Source organism: Erpetoichthys calabaricus, chromosome 2 (assembly GCF_900747795.2).
Source record: "Erpetoichthys calabaricus chromosome 2, fErpCal1.3, whole genome shotgun sequence".
NCBI lineage: Eukaryota > Metazoa > Chordata > Cladistia > Polypteriformes > Polypteridae > Erpetoichthys > Erpetoichthys calabaricus.
Genome location: NC_041395.2, coordinates 288,531,422 through 288,552,011, shown reverse-complemented (window position 1 = coordinate 288,552,011; position 20,590 = coordinate 288,531,422). Strand labels below are relative to the sequence as shown.

Below are 20,590 nucleotides of genomic sequence, written 5' to 3'. Positions count from 1 at the left end.
TATACCATGTTAGCCATTGATTGATACAGGAGAAAGTAGGGTGAAATGACACCTTTTATTGGCTAACTAAATAGATTACATACAGTGCATCCGGAAAGTATTCACAGCGCGTCACTTTTTCCACATTTTGTTATGTTACAGCCTTATTCCAAAATGGATTAAATTCATTTTTTTCCTCAAAATTCTACACACAACACCCCATAATGACAACGTGAAAAAAGTTTACTTGAGATTTTTGCAAATTTATTAAAAATAAAAATAAATTGAGAAAGCACATGTACATAAGTATTCACAGCCTTTGCCATGAAGCTCAAAATTGAGCTCAGGTGCATCCTGTTTCACCTGATCATCCTTGAGATGTTTCTGCAGCTTAATTGGAGTCCACCTGTGGTAAATTCAGTTGGTTGGACATGATTTGGAAAGGCACACACCTGTCTATATACGGTCCCACAGTTGACAGTTCATGTCAGAGCACAAACCAAGCATGAAATCAAAGGAATTGTCTGTAGACCTCTGAGACAGGATTGTCTCAAGGCTCAAATCTGGGGAAGGTTACAGAAAAATTTCTGCTGCTTTGAAGGTCCCAATGACCACAGTGGCCTCCATCATCCGTAATTGGAGGAAGTTCGAAACCACCAGGACTCTTCCTAGAGCTGGCCGGCCATCTAAACTGAGCGATCGGGGGAGAAGGGCCTTAGTCAGGGAGGTGACCAAGAACCCGATGGTCACTCTTTCAGAGCTCCTGAGGTCCTCTGTGGAGAGAGGAGAACCTTCCAGAAGGACAACCATCTCTGCAGCAATCCACCAATCAGGCCTGTATGGTAGAGTGGCCAGACAGAAGCCACTGCTTAGTAAAAGGCACATGGCAGCCCGCCTGGAGTTTGCAAAAGGCACCTGAAGGACTCTCAGACCATGAGAAAGAAAATTCTCTGGTCTGTTGAGACAAAGATTGAAGTCTTTGGTGTGAATGCCAGGCGTCACATTTGGAGGAAACCAGGCACCGCTCATCACCAGGCCAATACCATCCCTGCAGTGAAGCATGGTGGTGGCAGCATCATGCTGTGGGGATGTTTTTCAGCGGCAGGGACTGGGAGACTAGTCAGGATAAAGGGAAAGATGACTGCAGCAATGTACAGAGACATCCTGGATGAAAACCTGCTCCAGAGCGATGTTGACCTCAGACAGGGGCGACGGTTCGTCTTTCAGCAGGACAACGACCCTAAACACACAGCCAAGATATCAAAGGAGTGGCTTCAGGACAACTCTGTGTCCTTGAGTGGCCCAGCCAGAGCCCAGACTTGAATCCAATTGAACATCTCTGGAGAGATCTTAAAATGGCTGTGCACCAACGCTTCCCATCCAACCTGATGGAGCTTGAGAGGTGCTGCAAAGAGGAATGGGCGAAACTGGCCAAGGATAGGTATGCCAAGCTTGTGACATCATATTCAAAAAGACTTGAGGCTGTAATTGCTGCCAAAGGTGCATCAACAAAGTATTGAGCAAGGCTGTGAATACTTATGTACATGTGATTTCTCAGTTTTTTTTATTTTTAATAAATGTGCAAAAACCTCAAGTAAACTTTTTTCACATTGTCATTATGGGGTATTGTGTGTAGAATTCTGAGGAAAAAAATGAATTTAATCAATTTTGGAATAAGGCTGTAACATAACAAAATATGGAAAAAGTGATGCGCTGTGAATACTTTCTGGATGCATTGTATGTAAGCTTTCGAGGCAGCTAAGGTTACACCTTGCCTGATGAAGGGGCCTTAGCTGCCTCGAAAGCTTGCATTTGTAATCCATTTAATTAGCCAATAAAAGATGTCATTTCACCCTACTTTCTCCTGCTTAGAAATAGAGATGCCAAGTTTTCTTAGATTTAGGTTATATTACACTTTGCTACATGTGGAAAATCTCTGCACATCGGTGTTACTGGAATGTACATCTCTTTGATATTTGTTATACAGATATATAGTGTCTGCCCTAGGTTGTTCACTTCCTACTGTACATTATGCTGTATTCTATTCTGACTCAGGAACACTTTAATATGCTGTGCTGTACTGCTGGCAAACTGTGACCATTTACTTATGTTGTATGTTGATCGTACAGTATTTGTGAATGTTTAATGCTGTTCAGTACTGTCAACTAGAATGTTCAAATTTCTACTTTGTGGATACTAAAGGCCTCAGTTTATTAAGTAGTACTGAATCTGAATAGATGTGTTTAGAAAGAAACATAATAACAGCCTAAATAAAACCCTGTCTTTCTCACTTGGCCTTCTTCAGCATTGGGTTTTAACCTTTGCTGCTATAACACCTTTTGTACCTTCACATGTTCTTGCTCTGGCCAATCTTCCTTTGACCAGTCAAATCCTTAACCTGTTCAAAATTGGAATCAAAGTCCAGCTATAACTTGAATAAAAATGCAATGAAAAGGTGTTACTTCTAGGGTGATCCCAAAAAGTAAATATTTGGTCAAGAATGCCATCTAAATCCTTAAAGATTTGTCTAGGGACTTAAGCCTTCAAGGCCAGAGCAACTCCTAAGTATCCTGTCAAACATAATACTAGGTGCAGTCTACAGTATAATTCAAATGGGCCTCCCATTATCATTACCATTACTCTTGATCCTCTGTATCTGTTTCTGTTGCAAAAAAAAAAAAACAAAAAAAAACACTAATCTGATAAAAAAAAATATCTATGTATTGAACATAGCCTGGCTTTGCTAGCCCATAATATTATCCATGTTTGTTGGGAACTGGTATGAAGTCGTAATGCAAATTGCTGACATTAAATTCAATGTTTGTAGTTAGAATAGAAAATATGATCTAAGAAAGGAAGCAGACATGTCTGTAGGCTACCTAGTATGCTAGTAATCTGAATAACTCATATTTTTTTCAGTTTAAAAAGTGAATCAATTAAGTTTATTTTCACAGAAGTACAGTGATTAGATAGCCATAGAAACTTGGGTTTCAATCCTTATCCTAGTCCTTTCAGTCTGGAGCTTACAGATCCTCCTCATGTTCTCATTAATTTTCTCCTGATTGACACCTAAACCCCAAAGGCAAAGATTTACATTTTGTTGGCATCTCTTAATTGGTGTGATGGGAATGTGAATGTGTAGGGGTCTCAAATTAGCTTGCTGGAGAGCTGCAGTTACTGCAAGTTTTATCTCCAGCTAAGTTCTTAACTATAAGCCAGTTCTTGCTGTTAAATGAATATTTCACTTTATTAAATGGCTTGCTTTGGCTTTTTGTCATTGGTCTCAAAAATGATTATTAATAGTTCAGATTATACTTCTCTGTGAACAGCAAGAATTCATACTGAAGTTGAGTTTACTCCAGAATATGAGTCCTTTCAGTTTAGAAAATGAGATTGTGAAGTTTAATGTACAAAACTGAATATTTTGATATAAAAGAAAAGTTGGTACATAATTATACAAATTATTCCAATGAAGGCAAGATTTCCTTCTAAATAAGAAACTGAGCTCAACCAGAAAATTCAGTCTCTATGGCTATCTATAAACCAAGAGTAAGTGTTCTTGTTCTGTACGTATACTGTAAGTGAGATGGTATAAATATTTCACAGCTACTGATCCAAGTAGCAACCATCTAGTGGAATAACCACAAGACTAATTATTTTGCATGATTGTTAATGAAAAACTAAAATTAAAATGTATCATTTCAAGGTCTGGATTTGGTTAGGATGAGTCAATAATGTTAAATTATTGAAAGGTTGATGGTGTGCATATTCATTTCTGAAATAGTAACTATGAAACAATTTAAAAGTAATACAAATTCTCATACCTGCTTAGTCCATTTTAAGGTTGCTTGAAGGTAGGTTACTGGTTATATGGCTGGCAAGGCTGCACTGTCATCCTGTCCAACACAGGGCCCATTTGAACACACTCACACAGGCCCGATTTGCAATCATTAATTAATGCGCTCTATCAGCCTGTATATCTTTGGAGTTGTGGAAGGAAACCCCATAAAACAGGACATGGAGAAATATATAAATTCGACTTGAACAGTGACTGGCTATGGGATTCAAACTTAGGCAGCTACATACATAAGATGCCAGAGCTATCCACTGTGCTAATATGCTGTCTGTAAACTAATTCTTTAATTGTTATATGGTTATACTTTTATAGGTCTAAAGCATTTGCATTGTGATCTAAACTAAATCCTTATGTAGTAATATATTTTTCATGCTAAGATGTTGTAAAAGGAATAGACTCGACACACTTAAAAAAGGTTTGGGGCAGCCACCCGTATATTATTCCTGGCTGCAAAAGGTTCTTTAAATAGTATAGAGATGTTCTCAATACCGAGTCCAAAACAGAACTGTCGATGGTTTGTCAAGATGGTGGCTTTAAGGGATCAGACAGGAAGTGATGTTCTTCGGATGTTAGAGTGAGTGCCGGAAGTGATATTCTTCTGGGCGCCGGAACTGGAAATGACGGCATCTGCTCTGAATCAGACAGGTTTTCCCGTGGCTGGTCTGTAGAGATAACAGGAGAAGGTTTAGTGCACCCCGCCACCCCTTCGCCTGGTGTGGAATTACCTTTGCTTGGTCCATACAATGTCCTCCTAGTTGCACGTGTGTGACATGGCCCCCCCCCCCCTCAGCCCAGACCCATCAGGTTGAGCGTACCTGTCCGAGACGTCATGGCATCGAGAAAGGGCATTGGCATTGGCTTGCAGTACACCACGGCGATAAACGACCAAATACTTATAAGGCTGTAGATCTTAAAACCACCTTGTGATGCGTGGATTGGACTCCCTATGCAAGGCCATCCACTGTAATGGCGCATGGTCTGTCACGAGTGAATTCACACCCCAAGAGGTAATATCTCAGCTGAGTAATCGGCCATTTAATAGGCAAAGCTTCCCGCTTCACTGCTGCATACCTGGTTTCCGGCTCAGGTACATAATGGGGTGTTCAACTCCATCGGCACTTTGCCTCAGCACGGCTCCAAGACCTGTGTCCGAAGCGTCCGTGTGGAGGATGAAAGGCATAGAAAAGTCAGGCACTTTCAATATAGGAGCTGACGTAAGGGCCATTTTCAGGTCACTGAATGCAGCCTCTGATGTCTCATCCCATACCTTGTGATTAGGTCTCCCCTTCTTTGTGAGGTTTGTCAAGGGCGTTGCTCTCTCAGAAAACCGGGGTACAAACTGACGATAGAAACCCGCTAAGCCGAGAAAGGCCTGAACCTGGCTGTTATTTATTGGACAGGGCCAATTCAAAATGGTATCTATTTTAGAACACTGTGGCCTCACCATACCCCGGCCCACTAGATAGCCTAAATATTTGGCTTCGACTAACCCAAAGTAGCATTTCTGTGAATTAATACGAAGACCAGCTGTTGATAGTGAATGCAATACAGCTCAAACCTGCTGTAAGTGTTTCTCCCATGTGTTGGAATAGATGACAACGTCATCCTAGTAGGCAGCACTATATGAATTATGAGGATGGAGCACTTTGTCCACCAGATGTTGGAATGTCGCAGGTTCCCCATGCAATCCAAATGGGAGAACACGATACTGCCAGAGCCCACTAGGGGTGCTAAACACAGTCTTTTCCTTAGCGGAGTCTGTTAAGGGAACCTGCCAGTACCCCTTAGTCATATCTAAAGTAGTCAAGAATTTGGCATTACCTAGCCATTCGAGGAGGTCGTCCACTCGCAACATCGAATTGGAAGACTTGGTTAAGCTGATGGAAGTCATTGCAGAACCGACATCTTCCATCAGGCTTACTGACCATGACAATAGGACTGGACCAGGGACTATAACTTTCCTCAATCACACCAAGGTCCAGCATTCGTCTGATCTCCAGCTCCACTTCAGCCTTTTTTGCCTCGGGAATTCTGTACGGGCATTCTTGGATTATAACCCCATGTTTCGTCACAATATAATGCGCAACCAGGGACGTCCGTCCTGAATTTTCACTTACTACCTCAGGGACAGACAGGATAACTCCTTCGAGCTCCGGTGGTTGTTGGCAAGTCAGATTATCTCCAAAATTAAGGTGTAATTTATGAGCGAAGAGAGAGCGGGGCTGTCCGGAGGAGGGTTCGAAATCCCTGTCCTTCCACAGTTTCAGCAGATTGACATGATAAATCCACTCGCTGGGACGACAATTCAGTTGTTTCACCAAATAATCGACCATTCCCTTCCTCTCCTTAATTTCATAGGGTCCTTGCCAATGAGCCAGTAATTTAGAATGTGAGGTAGGAACTAAAACCATGACTCGATCTCCCGGGCAGAACGCCCGAAGAGACGTACCACGGTTATAGCATCGGACCTGGGCTGCTTGCGCCTTTTCCATATGTGTTTTCAATATAGGTCTGATCTTTTCAAATCTATTGCATAATTGCACAATATATTCCAATATATTTGTTGACAGGAGGGCCTCTTCCTCCTAGCCTTCTTTTAAAATGTCTAATATGCCCTGGGGTTGTCATCCATATAGTAATTCAAAAGGTGAGAACCCTGTGGAGGCTTGTGGGACTTACCGATATGCAAAAAGGACAAGGGAGAGGAGCTGATCCCAGTCCCTTCCATCCTCGTTGACTACCTTACATAACATTTGTTTGAGAGTTTGATTGAACCTCTCTACGAAACCGTCAGTTTGAGGATGATATACAGAGGTTTTTAAATGTTTTATTTGAAGTAGCTTGCCAGTCTCCCTGAACGTCTGCGAGGTAAAAGGCGTCCCTTGATCCATCAGGATTTCTTTAGGGATACCAACTCGCGCAAAGACCTCTACTAATTCCCGTGCGATAGCTTTTGGAATAGCTGAACGCGGTGGAACAGCTTCCGAAAACCGGGTAGCATAATCTACCAGGACCATTATATATTTATGACCTCTGGCTGAGGGTTCAAGGGGTCCTATCATGTCGACCCCAATACGCTCAAAAGGGACATCTATTAAGGGTAATGGAACTAGAGGAGCACAGTCCCTCCTAGGAATCTGCCTCAATTGACACTCCGGACAGGATGTACAAAGCGGCAGACCTCCTCATTAATCCCGGGCCAAAACAGTCGGAGCTTAATCCGCTCAAGTGTTTTTTCGGGTCCCAAATGGGCTCCCAGCAGATGGGTATGTGCTAGTAACAGACTTGTCTCCACGAAGTCCGTGGTACTAACAACAGTGACCTTATCTCTCCCTCATGTTCTGCCACCTGGTACAACAAGTCATTATTTAACACAAAGTGAGGACCTTGTCGCATTGGATGTAATGTATCTGGCTGAGATGTCCCGGGTGTTTCCACGTCATCACCAGAGGCCGAATTCCACTCCCCGGCCGGCTGTATACTCAGCATGCAAGAAATTGAGGGCACTGATTCTGCGTCCTTGACTAGACCTAGCGATCTTGGGGAAGAAGCGTCTGTGTTACTGCTTTTAATGTCAACCCAATCTCTGCCTAATACCATGGGGAACGGAGGATTATCCATCACCGTCAACTTTTTTAATATGCCGTCCTGACATATATAACAGTTGGCGGATCTATAATTCCGGACATCCCCGTGAATGCAGGTAATGCGGGTTTTAATCTTTAACCACTGTCGCAGTAACACCAGATGGCGAGCAACAACAGAAATGTTAATGCCAGAATCAAATAAAGTTATAACCTTAATAACATTAACTAGCACTTCCCCCATATGTGCAAAGGCCAGAGGGTTAGTGAGCGCAGCCCGCAGACCCCATCGTTGCTTCACGGAGCCGGCCGACGCATCTCAGGTTCCACTCGAGTACACTTTGCATTGTAGCTTCAAGACTCTATGTTAGGGATGCAAGTACACCAGGGTTCACACGAGTTCCGTTTTGATACTCCCAAGCCGGTTTCTGCCCTGAGGTGTTCTATTGCCTCGGTTAGCGAGATAATATCAGTATAGCCCCAGGCCAGCTGGACGATTTTTTTCAGGCTGGGCATGGAGCAACAAAGCGCAGGCCACCTGCTCCACTATTTGATGGCTCGATTGTTTATGTGGTTGTAGCCACCTTCGCCCATAAAGCCATTGCCTGTTTTTTCACTGCTTTAGCAGGTTTATATGTCCAGGCTATTAGGTTTTCTACCTGCCAGCCTGGGTTTCTCCCACCGTTATCAAAATGTTTGCCTTTTGTGGGATATTTTGGTGCAGTCCTTATACTCGAGAGACCATAATAAGTCCCCAATGTGTTCCCAGACGCACCAGGCTGTACCTGTGGGTCCCATTTCTACTCTTCCCTGGACCTTTAACAGGATGATGGGTCGGAGCATACTCAAGGTTTTCCTGACACGCCCCCTAACCATGTGACTTTTCTTGCATTGGGTATAGTGTGTCGAGTCCTTGTTTTGGTTTGACTTCCGTTCTCTCCAGGAGGTCATCATCTTGCCGACTATGCCACCGTAAAAGGAATAGACTCGACACACTTAAAAAGGTTTGGGGCAGCCACCTGTATATTATTCCTGGCTGCAAAAGGTTCTTTAAATAGTATAGAGATGTTCTCAATACCGAGTCCAAAACAGAACTGTCGATGGTTTGTCAAGATGGCGGCTTTAAGGGATCGGACAGGAAGTGACGTAAGGGAAACGGAAGTGATGTTCTTTGGATGTCAGAGTGGGTGCCCAGAAATGATGTTGTTCTGGGTGCCAGGACCGGAAGTGATATTCTTCTGGGTGCCGGAACTGGAAGTGACGTCATCTGCTCTGAATCAGACAGGTTTTCCCGTGGCTGGTCTGTAGAGATAACAGGAGAAGGTTTAGTGCACCCCACCACCCTGGCGTGGAATTACCTTTGCTTGGTCCATACAACGTCCTCCTAGTTGCACGTGTGTGACAATGTTTACACTACAGGCCTGTCTAAATTTAATGCTAGATGTATCATTTGCTTTGGATCCAAAAACAAACATATAAAGAAAACTACCAAGGAGCAAGTTTAGTCGCTGTTAACATGTTTTAACAGATAGGAGACACTCTAGTTGTGGCACTCATATCAAACTTAATAGAAGGAAGGCTAAGACATATTAAAGTAAAATATTTATTATTCAAAAAATGAATGGAAAAAGAGATAAACACAAAGTAGTAAATAAAAGACACAAAATCATCAAATTCTTTTATGACTTACAGTGGGTATAGAAAAGAATCACCCCCTTCGAAATTTTCCCATTTTTTTTTGCTTTACAGCCTTAAATGAAAACACACAAACCAATATTTTTTCCAGATTTACTTACTCAATGCAATCTATAACATCCAAGTGAAAGAATCACAGCTACAGTTCAGAAGAATTTTAAAAATAAAAAATAAGACATACTGAGATTAATAAAGGATCACCCCCTCCTAAACAATATTTGTAAACTCAATCAGTTTATAAGTAACCACCATTTCCATTGCAGACCATGGTTACTGGCTTTCACCTGTGATCAATTGTAATCAGTGTGATTAGTGAAGCATAAAAACAGCTGTTCCAGGAGTATTCCCTTGCTTGGTAGTGCAACTGACAGCAAACAACTGACTATGGGTGGCAAGCCACTTTCAAAAGATCTCGGGGATAGAGTTGTGGACAGACAGAAGGCAGGAGATGGATACCAAAAAATCTCAAAGGCTTTATAAATCCCAAGGAGCACAGTAAAGTCCATAATAAAGAAGTGGCAAGTGTTTGGTACTACTGGGACCCTCCCTGGATCCGTCCGTCCCTCCCTCCAAACTGGATGGAAGAGCACGGAGGAAACTGGTAAGAGAGGCTACTAAAAGGCCAATGGCCACTTTGAAGGAGTTACAGGATTTTATGTCAAAGAGTGGTCATTGTGTGCATGTGACAACAATTTCACAAGCGCTCCACAATTGTGGCTTGTTCAGGAGGGTCGCAAGGAAAAAGCCACTTCTCAAGAAAGGCCACATTAAGGCTCGTTTGAGTTTTGCCAGAATACACCTTGAAGATTCTGATGCCAAGTGGAAAAAGGTCTTATGGTCAGATGAGACCAAAATCGAACTATTTGGCCTTAATACCAAACGGTACACCTGGCGGAAATCCAATGCAGCTCACCATCCACAACACACCATACCTACAGTATGGCAGGGTAGGGTAGCTTGTGCCTCATCAAGCACTTTGAAATGTTAAATCCAGCCCCTGTGCCTACTACCAGTCAAGTGAACTCCATGTCTTTTGACTTTGAGGTGTTTTTTTGGATTACTTTCCACCAAGTTGAGGGTCAAATACCAGGCTAGAGCTTCTAACTAATGGCAATTGCACCTTTAAGCTCTGAATGGCAGTGCTTAAACTTGCTTACCATTTTAAAAGGTTATTCAGTTCCTTTTTCCTAGGCTCTGTCTGTGGGCAACATCCTACCGACCCTTGTAGAATCATCAAGTGAAAGAGCAAAAGTTAATCTACATATCCACATCAGCTTTGCTAAATTTACGCAGAAAGAATCCTTCTTCAGCTTCACAGCATTCCTTATCTCTAGGGTCCACTAGCAAGTCCTGGGGGTTGTCACATGGGTCGACAACAGCTGCTGCATCCATCTTTACTACTGAAGTCTTGAATAGTGTTAATTCAAAATCAATATTACTGACATTTTCTGATTTGCAGTTAAACGACCTTCCTGAGGTGTTAGATGAATACATCCTGGAAAAGGGATATGTGCTAGATTTCCTATGGATCCTTCCCAGTCCCATGTTCATATTACCAACCTTGCTCCTACTGATGCTCTGTCTTTGTATTAGTGTTTAATCCAGCTGGTTTTCTGGATTAAGCCCCACTGGGCTGTGTGGGTCTCATGACCACCGTAACACTTACCAGTGCACATTACCGCCAGGTCTGACTAAGGTGTGTGTTCTGATACCTCTGTCCCAGACAATGATTTAGTACAATCATAAGATTTTTGGATTGTTCATTGTCCCATTGCTGTTCTCAAACCATTTGCTGTGGATAATTATATCAGTAGAATGCTTCTACAAAATAATTATTCTAATGATCTAGCATCCTAAAGTCACAATGGAGTGTTAATAAATCATGCAGTATATTTTTTTTATATTTTGTTGGCTGGAGTCATTTAATATTATAGTTGGCTCCTTTGTGAGAATTACGATTTGGAAGTAATAATCTTCAATAATTTTCCAAGTTTCATGCCTATGAAACTGGAAAGAACTTGAAATGAAGAGACAAAATATAAACGTTTTAGAATTATTAATGTGCTAGAATCTTGAATGTTGTTTGGCAGCTAGTTGCATTTATTAAAGTAAGTTATGGAATTAATCAGAATTTTTTAGCATTAACATAATGTTCTATAAATAATATGTAACTCATAAGTCAGTATAAAGTCCTTTGTAAATTAGTTGTTGCGAAAATCATTGGTTTACTTAAAAAAGCCTGTTGGTTACGAGCTACATTAAATGATACATTATTCTGTAGATATCCACTCTCAAAAAGATAAATTAAAAGGATACACCTGAGGATATTGCCTCATTAAATAATCATAGTACAAAATTGTCCTCATGAAACTTTCATTATAAGAACTAGCATAGTAAGATCAATAAGAATCAAGGTAGGAGGCAATAGATTTTATTGATTTGTTTTACTGTCTTCCAAATGTCTAACCCCTTATTCTTTGTGTACATGAACTTTTTTTTATTATCAAGTATAATGCAATTTTAAGCTAATAATAATCTATAAAAGAATGTTTATACACTAGCTGTGTAAGCCCATGCTGTAAAGACCACGGGTTCCTAGAAACCATTGAAATCATCAGGAAAAAAAATTGTCGGGTGATTGAAAGGAACTACTCTGGTCAGGGGATGATGTTCTATCTCTGATGTTGTCCCACTGGCCCAGTTAAGTAGGCACTCATGATACTATTTTCATTGTCCCCGCAGGCTTTACATTTGATGTCACACACCTTAAAAAAACTTTACGGTAAACAACATTCCGTATAAAAATCTTGTCACAAACTTTAATCAACTTGCCCTGAATTGAGGATTCTTCTACTACTATTTTTCTATCCTTGTACTGGCACATCTAAGTAGATGCCTTGCTCTTTTGACCAGCATCACACAGAACAACTACTTTTCCTGATAAATAACACTCTTCGACACAGTGTGTGAAAGACATCTACAACTCTGCTCTGATTAGTTCACTCTGAATGCTGACTCCCTCCTCCCATTGGCCCCTGCAAACTTCTACTGACTGCTGGCAATTGAAGTTGCCTTGGTTTCATTACCACGGATTCACCCGGATAATGGGCTTGTTTATTTATTTAAATAAACAGCAACACTGTGCCTAATATGACTTTTACTTTCCTATTTTATGTGCAACAGGAAACAAGAAAACAGGAAATACTTGCACAAACTAGAAACAAGAAACCGCTGCTTCACACCTTTTCCAGTCTGACCACTGTTGGGCTCCAATTTATTAGTTTTCTATTAAAATATTTGCCCTCTTTCTGTAATTCTACTGTTATAAAGGATCTTAATCCTTGATGTCCAAGAACTTGCAGACTTCTGTCTTCCAACCCCACTTATAAATGTTTTCTACTGTTTGCTACAATTTTTTCTCACATACTCAGTAATGGCCTCTGATAATTTATAACACCCTAACATATTTTTAAAATTTATTTTTAGGGACACCCCCAAGTTTTGTTCAGTTTAGGCCTGGCTATCTACACAAAGCAATTCAGCTTCCATTGGATAGATTTCATTAATATTTTGTACACATTCTTAAATGAAGATTTCTCAGGGGAGCTCATTTCATGCTGTACAATTTTTTGAAATTTGAAAAAGACTCGAATTTAAAGGGCATTAGCAATTTTTTAAAATTATTTATCTTAATATGGAGAAACATTATGTACAGCATTCATTACTGATTCATTTATTCTTTGAATCTTACTCTGAGAGAAGTTATTTCAACTTTTACATTTTCCCTGTTTTACATGTTTTATAGCCAACCATTATGGCAAAACAAATTCTTAATACGGGTTATTCAAATGCCAGCTATGACACTCATGTGGCCAGGAACTTTCTATAAGGTTAGCTGCTTACACATGCAGGGCAGACTTCAACATAGATTTTAACTCTCCATCAAGTACAATGGATATAAAAAGTCTACACACCCCTGCCAAAATCTCAGATTTTGTGTAATAAATGAAACCGTGATAAATCCTGTAAGAACTTATTTCCACCTTTAGATAGATAGATAGATACTTTATTAATCCCAAGGGGAAATTCACATACTCCAGCAGCACCTTACTGATACAAAAAACAATATTAGATTAAAGATTGATAATAATGCAGGTAAAAACGTTTACCCCCCTCGGGTGGAATTGAAGAGTTGCATAGTTTGGGGGAGGAACGATCTTCTCAGTCTGTCAGTGGAACAGGAAAGTGACAGCAGTCTGTCACTGAAGCTGCTCTTCTGTCTAGAGATGACACTGTTTAGTGGATGCAGTGGATTTTCCATAATTGATAGGAGCCTGCTGAACACCCTTCGCTCTGCCACAGATGTCAAACTGTCCAGCTCCATGCCAACAATAGAGCCTGCCTTCCTCACCAGTTTGTCCAGGCGTGAGGCGTCTTTCTTCTTAATGCTGCCTCCCCAGCACACCATCGCGTAGAAGAGGGCGCTCGCCACAACCGTCTGATAGAACATCTGCAGCATCTTATTGCAGATGTTGAAGGACGCCAGCCTTCTAAGGAAGTATAACCGGCTCTGTCCTTTCTTACACAGAGCATCAGTATTGGCAGTCCAGTCTAATTTATCATCCAGCTGCACTCCCAGGTATTTATAGGTCTGCACCATCTGCACACAGTCACCTCTGATGATCATGGGGTCCATGAGGGGTCTGGGCCTCCTAAAATCCACCACCAGCTCCTTGGTTTTGCTGGTGTTCAGGTGTAGGTGGTTTGAGTTGCACCATTTAACAAAGTCATTGATTAGGTCCCTATACTCCTCCTCCTGCCCACTCCTGATGCAGCCCACGATAGCAGTGTCATCAGCGAACTTTTACATGTGGCAGGACTCCGAGTTGTGTTGAAAGTCCGATGTATATAGGCTGAACAAGATCGGAGAAAGTACAGTCCCTTGTGGCGCTCCTGTGTTGCTGACCACAATGTCAGACGTGCAGTTCCCAAGACGCACATACTGAGGTCTGTGTTTAAGATAGTCCACGATCCATGCCACCAGGTATGAATCTACTCCCATCTCTGTCAGCTTGTCCCTAAGGAGCAGAGGTTGGATTGTGTTGAAGGCGCTAGAGAAGTCTAGAAACATAAAACTTACAGCACCACTGCCTCTGTCCAAGTGAGAGAGGGATCGATGTAGCATATAGATGATGGCATCCTCCGCTCCCACCTTCTCCTGATATGCAAACTCTAGATGGTTGAGGGCATGTTGAACCTGTGGCCTCAGGTGGTGAAGCAGCAGCCTCTCCATGGTCTTCATCACATCATGTGATGTCAGAGCAACAGGCCGGAAGTCATTCAGCTCACTAGGACATGATACCTTTGGGACTGGCGTGATGCAAGATGTTTTCCAAAGCCTCAGGACTCTCCCCTGTTCCAGGCTCAGGTTGAAGATGCGCTGTAGAGGACCCCCCAGCTCCGATGCACAGACCTTCAGCAGTCGTGGCGATACTCCATCTGGGCCCGCTGCTTTGCTGGTACGAAGTCTTCCTCAGCTCTCTGCTCACTTGCGCTGTTGTAATTATGGGTGAGGATGTCTCTCCTATGCTGGTATCAGCAGAAGGATGTGTGGAGGGTGCAGTACTCCGAGGTGAGAGTGGGTTAGGGTGGTCAAACCTGTTAAAGTAGTTGTTCATTTGGTTTGCTCTCTTCACGTCTCTCTCGATGGTGGTACCCCGCTTTGAGCTGCAGCCAATGATGATCTTCATCCCATCCCACACTTCCTTCATGCTGTTATTCTGCAACTTCTGCTCCAGCTTTCTCCTGTACTGCTCCTTCGCCGCCCTGAGCTGGACTCGGAGTTCCTTCTGCAAGCGCTTGAGCTCATGCTGATCACCGCCTTTAAAAGCCCTTTTCTTCTGGTTCAAAAGGCCCTTGATGTCACTTGCAGCGTACAGTTCGTACTGGAACTACAATGTCCATACAGAAGTTGATGTAGTCAGTAGTGCAGTCAACAACTTCCTTAATGTTCTCACTATGTGAGCCCTGCAGGATATCCCAGTCTGTAGTTCCAAAACATTCTCTAAGAGCATTCTCAGCTTCTGGGGTCCACTTCCTGAATGATCGTGTGGTTGCAGGTAGGACCCTCACTTTTGATTTGTAGTGAGGCTGAAGCAGAACCAGGTTATGATCTGCTTTCCCAAGCGCAGGCAGCGGGGTGGCGCTGTATGCGTCTTTAACATTTGCATACAGTAAATCAATAGTCATATTTCCCCGGGTGTTACAGTCCACATACTGGGAGAAGGCAGGTAATGTTATGTTCAGCGTCACATGGTTAAAGTCTCCAGCGATTAGTACAAGCGCCTCAGGGTGCTGCGTTTGCAACTTAGCAACAGCAGAATGGATGATGTCACTTGCTGTCTCAACGTCCGCCCGAGGAGGGATGTACACGATGACAACAATGATGTGTCCGAACTCCCTGGGCAAGTAATAGGGACGCAAACTTACGGCCAACAGTTCGATGTCCCTGCAGCAAGTGGAGACTTTGACGTTAACATGTCCAGAGTTACACCATCTTGTATTTACATAGAGAGCAAGTCCTCCTCCTTTGTGCTTCCCATAGGTACTTGCATCTCTGTCCGCTCTAACTGTGTTAAACCCGGGTAGCTCCACGTTAGCATCTGGGATGGTGGTAGATAGCCACATTTCGCAAAAACACAACAAACTGCATTCTCTGTAGGTTCTGACATTTTTCACCAGCGCAGCCAGTTCGTCGATCTTATTTGAGATTGAGTTCACATTCCCCAGAATCACAGAAGGCACCGAAGGCTTAAAACGCCACTTTCTCGCAAGCCGCTTCATTTTTAGCTTAGTGCCAGCTCTGCTGCTACGACACCGCCTTCTTACCTCATCGGGTAAATAGGGAACCACACCGATACCGGCATTTGTTCTCAGCGCTTTATTTATTTATTCTCGCATTATTGCAGAGTTGCAATATTTACAAAGAAGCTGAATATAAATCAGAAACTGTATAGTGAAAAAGGAAGAAAAAAAATCATAAAAACTGGTTGCATTAGTGTGCATACCCTTTAATAATCAAGGATGTGGCAGCATTCAGAATTAACCAATCACAATAAATCTCAAATAGTAGTTAATATACACCCGATATCAATTAAAGTGGCTCTGACTGAGCTCAGATAATGTTTGGCTGTTCCTGTAGGATTATTCTGATATCCTCTTGGTTGCAACATACTCTAAAAGCCATGGTCTGCATGAAGGTGATTATATCATTGAAAGGTATCAATCAGAACAGGAAGGCAAAAAAGTATCCAAAATTACTCTACCAAGATCAGGATATCCCTCCAAGATTGATGAAAAGACAAGGAGAAAATTGCAATATAAACAAAGAATGTGAAAACAAATCATGCTCCAGCAACAACCTTTGTTTTCTTCATACTCAGTACATTTTCTAACTTGTTTCCTTTTGTAGTTACAAACATTTCACTTTTGTTTTAAAACATCCTATTCCAATTTAGAAAGGGTAATTGTAAAAGGAGTTTACAGCAAGTTAAATAACAAGTTTGGGTTGTTTGGTGATGCCTTTCCCAGACAGACAGGCAATATAATGGAAGAACAGGAGCATGTACGGCGGCAGCACCTTTCCCCAGCTGTTGTGGTTTTCGTCTCCGTGAAGTTACCCGGGAAATACAATGCAGGCAGGCAATACTGCTGTGGAGCTCCAGGGCTGTGGGGGGTAGATCACTGTCTGTTAGGGACTTTGTCTTTTCCATCCTACACTCATGGTATGCTTAGAAGTACTTCCATGTTGAACTTTGAAAGAAGTCTCCACGACCTGGCCAAGTGAGTTTGGAGTCAAGAGAACTAGAGTGGCAAGAGCTCACCTGGTGTGTGAAGAAGATAAAAATGATTTTTATGAGGAAGAAGGTGTTCTGTTAGGGCAAATATGTAATAAAGACACTATTGTTGTCTTGTGCTGTTATTTTCTTTGCCAGGTGGTGTATGAGACCCTTCCAGTTGTTTTACAAATTATTTGTATAATATCTTGAACTTTGTATGTGGAGGAGACACTGGTAAGAGCATAACATTTACAGAGCAAAGTACTGAGTCCACGAAGCTGTTCACACAACCCTTTATGTAAAGTGCAGTATACATAAGTTTGTTTTTTTGGTGGGCACATTAAATTTAAAAATCACATGATTTACAATTAATTTGTTAAATATATTAAAACAAGATAATCAGTAAACATTGCAGACAGTATTAGAAAGAGATGAATGTCATTTGGCCAGAATGACTAGTCTTTTAAGTGCTAAACATATTTAGGTTGTTGTGTTGAACAGCTTTTTTTAGCTTATGTTTGCTTAGATTAGAAGGGAACTGAAAGAGCATATTCCAATAACTGTGAGAAGATTTAATACATATAGGTAACAAGGAAAAGGGGAAATTAAAAACCAGCCTAAACAACTACATTCCATCCATTGCATGTATGAGCACTAAATTATTTATATTGCTTTCTTCCTGGAGACGCTGCTGGTCCAGGTTAGGGGTACAATGGCATATCTTTTATGCAAACAGGAGAGCAAATCACAACTCTTCCATACTTGTTTCTGTGTGTTCCTATACCTATTTCTTGTACATTTCAGCAGGATTACATTTGTTTTGTCTTCTCAGTTGTACAGTACATTATTCTTGCAAAGTATATTATCTGATATTTCTTATGTCAATGTTATTTAATACTGGGTAATGAGAAGGCAAACTTTACAGATAAGCTTGGATCATTCCATTAGTCAAGCATGTTTGCATAGCTAATTGATAATCTGTCTCAATATTTTAGCAGACTTATCCATAAGTCACCAGGGTTCCCACTTTAATCAGTAAGTTCATTCAATGCTTTATGTGAAGTGCCTCCTAGTTAGTGCCTTAAATGCTCTTTTGCCTATGAATAAATGATTCACTACTCAACTGAAGTAATTCTGGTGGTTTAACTTCATCATTGCTTTGATTAGTATGAACATTTGTGTCCCCACCATCTCTTAGCCTTCACTTCTAAAGTCTGAAGAGTCTTAGTTCCTTTTGCCTGCCAGAGCAGCTTTTAACTAGTTGGTGTACATGTTGTTTTTTTCTCTGCAAAACTGCTAGTTTGTGGTGTATCTTGTTTTCTATTGAGGTGATCAGAAATGCACATACTGTAGCAGTGTAAATGTGGACTCTCTAGGATAGAGTTTAATGTTCCTACTTTTTTATTTGTTTATAAAATAAGCAGATTTATTTGTGAATGTCCTACACGCAACATATACTATATGACAGTCTTCTATTTAATTTTGTTGTCATTTGCAAATTACTTGCTTGATCACTGAATTTGGATATGTTTTGTTAATATAAAGTGTAGCAGTCACAGCACATACTTGCTCTTTGAAGGCCTTGAGTATAATCAAAGTCCCTGAGATTCATTAGCATTGCCAAAATGTTTCAGGCTGTATTGGAAGATTAAAAGGAAGTCTTACTGTAAACATCTGTAGTCTGTAGGCAAAATTCAGTGTGTCAACACATGGACTCTAATAGCAAATACCTTAACAAGCAAAAAAATATTAAAATAGCCAGCCAGACTTTGCTCCTGATGTTTCAATTGAACAATCCAAACAGCGAAATAAAAGAAGATAGATTTCAAGTATGGAGTTTAAAAATACAGCTTGCCTGTCAGATTTTGGTAAATTATTTGCTGAGGTTTGGAGACCTGACTGGCATAAGGGTATTCAGGTATCTCATAAAGTAGGTGGACACTGTCATAGACCCTAATATACATCAGCGACTGTAGTTGAAAGCTTAGCAGTTTTTTCGTTCAGACACTCATAAAGCAACTGCCTCATATGCACCCACCCCCCCCCCCCCCCCCAATTTTTTTTTTAACTTTTTGAAATTATCAGGCTGTTGAGTTCTAATGAATGATCTGTGTACATAGTTCTGTTTTGCTATAAAATCATTGCTGTAATGTTAGCTTGGGCATAAACAGTAAACGTCTTCTGTAGTGTGAATACATGTGTGTTGATATGCTGACATTTCAATGCAGTCATTATGGACTTAATTTGTCCCTTGGAGATACCTCTAATTTTATATCATGTTGATAATATTTAAAAAATTTTGTTTCTTATATTGATAAATTTACCATTTTTTTGTTTGGTTTTATTAAGAGGGAGACCGAGTTCAGGGGATTATATTATAGAACAGGCAACAACAGCATGTTGTTTGTGTGTATGTGTAAAGTGTTTTGAGTATTTAAACTAGAAATCATATTCAACAGCATTGTGCTGAGTTTTCAAACACTTTCCAATATATGACCTACTTTTAAAAGTGATCCACATCTTAAACAGGTTTAGATGTTTCAGCTTTTTTTTTCTTGTGGAAGTTACCAAAATCTAGGGGCAAGAGTCATAACAGCTCTGTTGTAAGTATCATCTTTACCAACCGTGTGATAAGTCTTTATTTTAGATGATTTATCAGATTATATAATACTTTTGGTGCACTCTTTAAATGTAAATATTGATCTTTAAGCTGTCTGTAATGGTAGTCTTGGACATATATATATTTTTTTTTAAATTTCAGAGCCATCATTAATCATTTTAATCCAAAAATTGAGTCCTATGCTGCTGTGAATCACATATCCCAGCTATCTGAAGACCAGGTAGGGATGAAACATTTTTCAGATTACAGTATATTTTATGCCTGTGTTTAATTATTTTTAAACTGAATATTTTGTACCTGCCTTATTTTTGGGATGTTAATTTTTATTGCAACTTTCCACCATGGTCATTTTTTTTTTGTAAGTATTCTATGCATTTAGATGCATATATTCGCTGATTTGTTTGATGTAATCTTTACTTTGATAAGTGCTGCATGAATTAAAGATTAATTGATTTTCTGGCAGTCTTCGCTTTAACAATTTTAAATGGGTTATCTGTGATCAAAAACTATGCTGCAATGGCAAACACAAAACCTTATGAGTTTAAAGATTTACTTGTTCATGCTGCTCTTTTTCCAGTCTTTCTGGCTTTTCAAATGTTAATTATCACTGGCAGTTTTAGCTCCCTACATATCTTATCTTCTGAGAGGCCAGTGACAAAGGTTCAACATAAAATCTAGCATAAAAATTACCACCCTTTGGGTATTTTTGACAGGATTTTACAGTACTCGTTAGGATAATTCTGGTGAAAGAGTTTCTAATGGTTTTTTAATGAAAGTATTTATATGCAGCTCCTATTGCTAGCTGGAGTGCTGTTAACAAAGTAATATGCAAATATAGGAACATGAATTAGTATTTCAATATTTGCAAACTGCTTGCTGTCATTCCTTATTAAAGTACTTGTCAAACTCCATTGTTGCTATAGAAGTTTAAAATGCGTTGACTCCTCCTTAGTTATGCCCTCTTTATTTTGGATTTTGTTAAGTGACACTTGTGCAACACTGAAGCATTATGATGCCA

General features: G+C 40.7%; 1 protein-coding gene across 2 annotated transcripts in view; it reads left to right on the top strand.

The window, feature by feature from the left end:
• The window catches only part of armh3 (armadillo like helical domain containing 3), a 221,722-nt gene that overhangs the window by 129,463 nt on the left and 71,669 nt on the right, over positions 1-20,590 (top strand). For both annotated transcript variants that reach the window (XM_028795718.2, XM_028795717.2), the window contains exon 24: positions 19,714-19,792. In XM_028795718.2, the coding sequence (XP_028651551.1) occupies positions 19,714-19,792 (79 nt within the window). The remainder of the gene's footprint in view (positions 1-19,713; positions 19,793-20,590) is intronic.